The sequence below is a fragment of the Cololabis saira genome, chromosome 9 (assembly GCF_033807715.1).
Source record: "Cololabis saira isolate AMF1-May2022 chromosome 9, fColSai1.1, whole genome shotgun sequence".
Classification (NCBI taxonomy): domain Eukaryota; kingdom Metazoa; phylum Chordata; class Actinopteri; order Beloniformes; family Belonidae; genus Cololabis; species Cololabis saira.
In genome coordinates this window covers 1,520,111-1,529,246 of record NC_084595.1, presented here as the reverse complement: position 1 = coordinate 1,529,246, position 9,136 = coordinate 1,520,111, and the positions used below count along the sequence as shown (strand labels likewise).

General features: G+C 32.6%; 1 protein-coding gene across 1 annotated transcript in view; it reads left to right on the top strand.

The window, feature by feature from the left end:
• The first annotated feature begins 4,279 nt into the window (after positions 1-4,279).
• The window catches only part of mfsd14bb (major facilitator superfamily domain containing 14Bb), a 33,839-nt gene continuing 28,982 nt past the window's right edge, over positions 4,280-9,136 (top strand). The window contains exon 1 of the mRNA XM_061730322.1: positions 4,280-4,474. Within this exon, the coding sequence (XP_061586306.1) occupies positions 4,472-4,474 (3 nt within the window). The 5' untranslated portion in view covers positions 4,280-4,471. The remainder of the gene's footprint in view (positions 4,475-9,136) is intronic.

The following is a 9,136-nucleotide window of genomic DNA, read 5'->3' as shown; positions in this document are numbered from 1 at the left end:
CCGAACCGATAATCAATATCTGTTATTGATCTGATCCTGAACCGATAATCAATATCTGTTATTGATCTGATCAGCCTTCTGATCCCGAACCCATAATCGATATCTGTTATTGATCTGGTCCTGAACCGATAATCAATAACTGTTATTGATCTGGTCCAGAACCGATAATCAATAACTGTTATTGATCTGATCCAGAACCCATAATCAATATCTGTTATTGATCTGATCCCCAACCGATAATCGATATCTGTTATTGATCTGATCCAGAACCGATAATCGATATCTGTTATTGATCTGATCCCCAACCGATAATCGATATCTGTTATTGATCTGATCCAGAACCGATAATCGATATCTGTTATTGATCTGATCCAGAACCGATAATCGATATCTGTTATTGATCTGATCCCCAACCGATAATCAATATATGTTATTGATCTGATCCAGAACCGATAATCGATATCTGTTATTGATCTGATCCAGAACCGATAATCAATATCTGTTATTGATCTGATCCAGAACCGATAATCAATATCTGTTATTGATCTGATCCCGAACCGATAATCGATATATAATGAGAAAAATAAAGATGTTATTGATCTGATCAGCCTTCTGATCCCGAACCCATAATCAATATCTGTTATTGATCTGGTCCAGAACCGATAATCAATATCTGTTATTGATCTGGTCCAGAACCCATAATCTGTTATTGATCTGATCCAGAACCGATAATCAATAACTGTTATTGATCTGATCAGCCTTCTGATCCTGAACCGATAATCAATATCTGTTATTGATCTGATCCAGAACCGATAATCAATATATGTTATTGATCTGATCCAGAACCGATAATCAATATCTGTTATTGATCTGATCCAGAACCGATAATCAATATCTGTTATTGATCTGATCCAGAACCGATAATCGATATCTGTTATTGATCTGATCAGCCTTCTGATCCCGAACCCATAATCAATAACTGATATATTATTGATCTGATCAGCCTTCTGATCCAGAACCCATAATCAATATCTGTTATTGATCTGATCAGCCTTCTGATCCCGAACCGATAATCAATATATATTATTGATCTGATCAGCCTTCTGATCCAGAACCAAGATTTTTATTATGTACAAAATTAATTTGCAAGTAAAGTCAATTTATTTTCTCTTTTTTCCTTTTTTTCTTTTTAAACTCAACTTAATTTTGATAAATAAAGTGAATTTAACAGTATTAATTTGTTAGTTTCTACAAAGACTAGTCTTTCTTGATCTAAATAATAATCAGATTAAGATCAAACACAATATTTGTACCAGTATTTATATTTATATTTGTTTCAGTATTTATATTTATATTTGTTTCAGTATTTATATTTATATTTGTTTCAGTATTTATATTTATATTTGTTTCAGTATTTATATTTATATTTTTACCAGTATTTATATTTGTATTTGTTTCAGTATTTATATTTATATTTTTACCAGTATTTATATTTATATTTGTTTCAGTATTTATATTTATATTTTTACCAGTATTTATATTTGTATTTATTTCAGTATTTATATTTGTATCAGTATTTATATTTATATTTGTTTCAGTGTTCATATTTATATTTATATCAGTATTTATATTTGTTTCAGTATTTATATTTATATTTGTTTCAGTATTTATATTTATATTTTTACCAGTATTTATATTTGTATTTATTTCAGTATTTATATTTGTATCAGTATTTATATTTGTACCAGTATTTATATTTATATTTGTTTCAGTGTTCATATTTATATTTATATCAGTATTTATATTTGTTTCAGTATTTATATTTATATTTGTTTCAGTATTTATATTTATATTTTTACCAGTATTTATATTTGTATTTATTTCAGTATTTATATTTTTACCAGTATTTATATTTGTATTTATTTCAGTATTTATATTTGTATTAGTATTTATATTTATATTTGTTTCAGTGTTTATATTTATATTTATATCTGCATTTATATTTGTTTCAGTATTTATATTTATATCAGTATTTATATTTGTATCAGTATTTATATTTATATTTGTATCAGTATTTATATTTATATCAGTATTTATATTTGTATCAGTATTTATATTTGTATCAGTATTTATATTTGTACCAGTATTTATATTTATATTTGTTTCAGTGTTCATATTTATATTTATATCAGTATTTATATTTGTTTCAGTATTTATATTTATATTTATATCAGTATTTATATTTGTATCAGTATTTATATTTGTATCAGTATTTATATTTATATTTATATCAGTATTTATATTTGTATCATTATATTTGTATCAGTATTTATATTTGTATCAGTATTTATATTTGTATCAGTATTTATATTTGTATCAGTATTTATATTTGTATCAGTATTTATATTTATATCAGTATTTATATTTGTTTCAGTGTGGGATTAAAGGCGCGTTCGTTTCATTGACCGAGGCGGAGCAGGGGGGCGGGGCTTGTTCCTTCTTTTTTTTTTAAACAAAACTTTATTGAAAATATACAAACTGTCAAAGAGGATAATGGACAAATATCAATTTAAATGCAACATGAAAAGAAAAGAAAACACAAATAAAAAATGGGGATTCTTGTAAGGAATACAAAAAAACTAAAAACAAGCCGCTCTAAGAATTAAAAGGTGCAAATGAATAGTAAAACAAATGAAGCATTTAAATTCACATAATGGAGTTAAGAAAAGGAGAGGAATTATTAAATTAGAATAACAAATAACGAACAATGTCTAGACTTATTTTACTTGCATTTTTATTTTCTATTCTTTGTGGAATTCATTCATGTGAATTTTTTTTTAAAATCATTAATAAAAGAATTACAATTTAATAAAATAAAATAGTTAAAATAACGTCTTTATTGTTCCATAAGTCGTATCTATGTGGAGAAAAATGATGTTTATAAATTAATGACCACGAGAGAAGCTTCTGTTCATGAAAGTCGGATAATTTGGAGTTTTTCGATATTATAGTTACAAAATAAAAGGAAGTTTCGGCCTCCCAATCTAGAAAAAATAAGATTTGGTATAAAGTTCCAAATTAAAAGTGGGTTCTTTAAGAATTGTTTAAGCCAATTAATTTTGAAAGTGTTATTCAAAGTAGAAAAGTCTAAAAAGTTAAGGCCACCCTTAATCATATGAGTTCATTATTATTGTATGTACTGTATGTATTACATACATTATATATATATATATATATATATATATATATATATATATATATATATATATATATATATATATATATATATATATATATATATATATATTACACACAGCAGGGATGTCACAATGTTTGAGAGCAAAAAGTTCACATCTCTTTATATTCAAACAAAGACCGGACGATTAGAGAAGGTTTTAATCAAATCAATAGACAAAGGAATCTGAGAAAGGTTTTTTTTAAATAATGTCATATAATAATAATAATAATAATAATAATAATAATAATAATAATAATAATAATAATAATAATAATAATAATAATAATAATAATAATAATGATAATAATAATAATAATAATAATAATAATAATAATAATAATAATAATAATAATAATAATAATAATAATAACTTCATTGTCTGTAGTTGAGATTCCGTTATGTGGATTTATCTTTATACAGTCAGTGAGTAGTTTAGTATAAAGCAAAAAAAGATACGGATAACCTTGTTGTTTGTATATAGATATTTTTCAATTAAAAAAGATTATAAAAATAAAACAACGGCAAAGAAACACCTGAAAAAAATAAAATAAAATAAAAAAAAAAAACGTATAAACTGCGGTTGTTTTTAAACTAATAGTTTTAATTGATCACGAACAATGTTATTAAATTTATGTATTTATGTTATTAAATTATTTATGCCATTCAATGTATTTATTTATGACAGTAAATGTATTTATTTATGACAGTAAATGTATTTATTTATGTAATTAAATGTATGTATATATGTCATTGAATGTATTTATTTATGTTATTGAATGTATTTATTTATGACAGTAAATGTATTTATTTATGTTATTAAATGTATTTATTTATGTCATTGAACGTATTTATGTAATAAATGTGTATGTCATAAATAAATAGTTAAACTATCGCTGATTAAAGGCTCGTTTGTTTCGTTGCCGGGGGCGGAGCGGGGGGAGGGCGGGTCTTCTCCCCGAGTCTAAGCCCCGCCCCCGCCCCTCGCGTCACAGCTTAAGCCCCGCCCCCGCCGCGTCACGGTCTAAGCCCCGCCCCCGCCGCGTCACGAGGGTGAAATACCCGGATGTTGCAGCTTCAGTTCTGGTTCTGACCCAGAAGTTCGGAGGAGCTGCCGAACCGGACCGACCCGGACCGACCCGGACCCTGGAACCAGAACCGACCTGGACCCGCCCGGAACCGGAACCATGTGAGCCGAACCGGGCCGGAACCGAACCCGAGGCCGACGACGTCACCATGGTGAGTTCCGGACCGGGTCAGCTGGGACCGGGACCAGCTGACCCGGGACCAGTACCGGTACCTGGACCCGGTACCGGGATTAAACTGCAGGTTTAGAACCAGAACCAGAACCAGACCCGGAACCAGAACCAGAACCACGTGATTCCTGGTTCTACCTGTTTGGGTCGATACTGGTTCTGATTGGCTGGAGGGGAAGGGGGCGGGGCCTGACTCACCTGCGGAACCGGGACCAGAACCGGACCAGAACCGGACCTGGTCCCGGTTCTGGTTCTCAGAGTAAGTTTACTTTATTTATCAACATTAATTTAACTTTAAAAAAGAAAACAAAAAAGAAAAAAAGGGAGGAAAAAATTCAAAATAAATAAAAGATTAAGTTATTTTACTTGCAAATATTTTTTTTCTATTTATTTCAAGTGAAAATTTACTGGAAACAGGTGAAAATGGTCAAATAAGCTATTTTTCTGGTGATGAGTCTTGTTTTAAGTTTAATGAGATGTTTTTACTAAAATGAGACATTTTAACTAGAAATAAGACAAATATTCCTGGTAAGATTTAGAGTTTTAGCAGTGTTCTCATTTTAGTCAAAAAATCTCATTACACTTAAAACTCATCACTGGAAAAACAACTTATTTGACAATTTTCACCTGTTTCCAGTAAATTTTCACTTGAAATAAATAGAAAAAAAAATATTTGCAAGTAAAGTAACTTAATCTTGTATTTATTTATTTACTTTTTTAAAATTTTTCCCCCTTTTTTTCTTTTTTCTTTTCTTTTTAAAGTTAAATTAATTTTGATAAATAAAGTAAACTTAAAGAAAGTAAAGGAAAGGAAACCAGAACCAGAACCTGATGGTTCCTCAGTTCTGGTTCTGGTTCTGGTTTCCTCCTAGTTCCAGATCACTACTGGATAACCTAGAATAATAATAATAATAATAATAATAATAATAATAATAATAATAATAATGATAATAATAACTATAATGATCATTCTTACATTTAAAGCATTAAAGTTGGTTTACAAGTGGAGGACAAAACAAAAAGATTTTGGGATTAATAATTTAATACAGAAAACAACAACAATTTTCACCTGTTTTAAGTGAATTTTAACTTGAAATAAGTACAAAAATCTGCCAGTGGAACAAGATTTATCTTCTCATTACAAGCAAACAAATCTTGTTGCACTGGCAGATTTTTCTACTTGTTTTAAGTGAAAATCTACTTGAAACAGGTGAAAATTGTTGTTTTTTCCAGTGATAGATCAGGACCAGAACCAGAACCTGGACCTGGTTCCTCCCAGACCTGATGGTTCCTCATGTTTCTGACCTGGTCTTGGTTCTGGTTCCTGGCAGATCAATACTGGATAACCTATAATAATAATAATAATAATAATAATAATAATAATAATAATAATAATAATAATAATAATAATAATAACTAGAAAATTTCTGGAAATTTTGACATGGGCATGCCCTACTGCCCATTCGTCCCCTCTCACTGCTTTGGTTTGGGGCTGTAGTGGTTGTGTTCGGGGTGGTTCTATGTCAGTTTGAGGTGTTTACGCTTGTATTTCATTCATTCCTGTGCTCCCAATAGCTATTAATGGGGTGCGCTTTTTGGCATCCAGCGTCCCCACGGCAACGCTTTTGACTGAGAATAGTAATGCCCATCGAGGAACGATGGAGACGCATCTAACGATGTATGCCGTGCATGGGTGCATGTTCCGGTTCAGACTATGTTAACGGATAGGTTTTTTTTTCACCGTGGTAAAAAAAACCCATCCGAATGAATGGGGCCACTTGGCCTGGATTTTGACATAAAATTTCCTTAAATCCCAGCTTCATGAAATTTGAGTATGTTGAAGTCCACAGCGTGCCGAGTTAGGGAACATTTGTAAGATGTCTCTACGATAACCTGTTGCCTAGCAACAAGCGTCCAAAGTCAAACGGAAATAAAGAAAAAAATGAAAGGTCAATATCGCAAAAAGTGTAATAATTGGCATAATGAGCTTGGACGGTCCGTTAGTGCCGATCGGGCCGAGTGTTTGAAAGTTTGAACGATGTCTCTACGATAAAGTCCGGCCGAGCAATAAGGGTCCAAACTTTCGCCTTTTTTTTTTTTGCTTTTTGGCATCTAGCGTTGCCACGGTAACACTTTTGACTGAGAAAAGTAATGCCCATCGAGGCACGATGGAGACGCATCCAACGATGTTTTGGGCCATTCTGGACGATTGCATGCCCATAATAATAATGATGATGAGGATTTTTTTTTCTTTATATTCTTACTTTATATTTTTATTCATACCACTACAGTCACTCTACTGTAGATTTTTCTGACATTCATATATTTATATATTTTTTGTACATAAGGAGACATGCCCTGTTCATTTTTATTCTACTTTATTCTTGTTCTATTTGAGATTTTCAACGTCTTGCTGCTCAGTTTTCCTGCAATTGCCCCTCGGGATGAATACAGTTTTCTGAATCTGAATCTGATGATGATGATAATAATAATATTATGATTATTATTATTATTATTATTATTATTATTAACTATAATGATCATTCCTATTCTTACATTTAAAGCATTTTTTTATGTTTTAGTTTAATTTATTTTCGGTCATGACACAAAAAAAAACAAAGAATAAAAATGACAACAAGAAAACGAAAACATTGTTCAAAGAAAACGTTACAAAAAGTTTCCAATAAACCAATAACATCTAGACCGATAAAGGGCTGAAGCAAAGTTTATTATTCGCCTATTTTCATTAAAGTTGGTTTACAAGTGGAGGACAAAAAAAACTTTGGAATCAATAATTTAATTATATTGGCTAAATGTTTCATGCATAAATGTTTTTTTTAAATTAATCCAATCTTTATTACGTATCTAAACGAAATAATTCTGTACAAAAACATTTAAAATCTTGCATGATTGAAAAATCCCAGAATCTTCAGAAGAATCTTTGTTCCTAATTCCTGACTGAGCACTGGCGTTTTTATTTATTATTTAATTTTTTTAATTTTTTACATTTTATTTTATAGTGTATTCCTTTTCTTTTTCTCTCTGTATCTGAGTTTAGTTTTACTCGTTGGTCTCAGTTTTCTCTGATGCAAATCTTCTTCTGGAATCAATAATGTTCCTTGTTTTTCTGTAAAATGAATGAGAAAATAAAATAAAAAAATAGTTTTCTAGTTCCTACAAGATCCAGATCTGGAGGTTCTGGTACCGTTACCATGGAAACGACTGTTCTGGTACCGGGACCGTTACCCTGGAAACGGCCTCCACCTTTAAACCCTCTAACGCTGCAGGACTGGATCTCCCAGAATGCACCTCTCTGGTCTCCCTGTGACATCATCAGCTGACTGTCACATGTGTGAGGATAAAAGCAGCTTTGTGGAAGAAACTTCCTGATAAAACTCACTCTGTCTGTCGGGGAAACTTCACAGGTTCAAGTTCAGAGAGTTCAGAGGAGTTTCTAGGTGTTTTGATGAGTTTTTCCTAGTTTTTCCTAGTTTTTCCTAGTGTTTAGGAGCAGGTTTGTCCCCATCAGGATGTTTTATCTCCCGATCACTTGAGTTTGAGTTTCTACTGATCCCAGTTTCTCCTGATCCGATCACCTTTTTCTGGCTCCAGATACGTTTCCGATACTTTTTCTTGTCCGTTCTCTCCAACATGGACATTTATTTGTTTCCACTGACGCATCATTGGATCAAAACAAAGTTTATCAAAGTTTATCAGCTCTGGAGCCACAACATGTAGAAACATGAAACTGTAAACTAAAGCAATAAAAAAATACATTTAACTTCAAAAGAGGTAATTTACCTACTCTGTTCAAAAGTTAACGACATCCAGTCAAACTCACAATCAATAAAAACATTTAAATACATTTTGGCTGAACCTTAGTGCAGAATTCAGAGAGGGACGGTTTAGACCGTAACACCAGCGTAGGAACCAAGTGTTGTTCAGAGAGGGACGGTTTAGACCGTAACACCAGCCTAGGAACCAAGTGTTGTTCAGCGAGGGACCCTTTAGACCGTAACACCAGCCTAGGAACCAAGTGTTGTTCAGAGAGGGACGGTTTAGACCGTAACACCAGCCTAGGAACCAAGTGTGTTTGTTCAGAGAGGGACGGTTTAGACCGTAACACCAGCCTAGGAACCAAGTGTTGTTCAGCGAGGGACCCTTTAGACCGTAACACCAGCCTAGGAACCAAGTGTTGTTCAGAGAGGGACGGTTTAGACCGTAACACCAGCCTAGGAACCAAGTGTTGTTCAGCGAGGGACGGTTTAGACCGTAACACCAGCCTAGGAACCAAGTGTTGTTCAGAGAGGGACGGTTTAGACCGTAACACCAGCGTAGGAACCAAGTGTGTTTGTTCAGAGAGGGACGGTTTAGACCGTAACACCAGCCTAGGAACCAAGTGTTGTTCAGAGAGGGACCCTTTAGACCGTAACACCAGCCTAGGAACCAAGTGTGGTTGTTCAGAGAGGGACGGTTTAGACCGTAACACCGGCGTAGGAACCAAGTGTTGTTCAGAGAGGGACGGTTTAGACCGTAACACCAGCCTAGGAACCAAGTGTTGTTCAGCGAGGGACCCTTTAGACCGTAACACCAGCGTAGGAACCAAGTGTTGTTCAGAGAGGGACCCTTTAGACCGTAACACCAG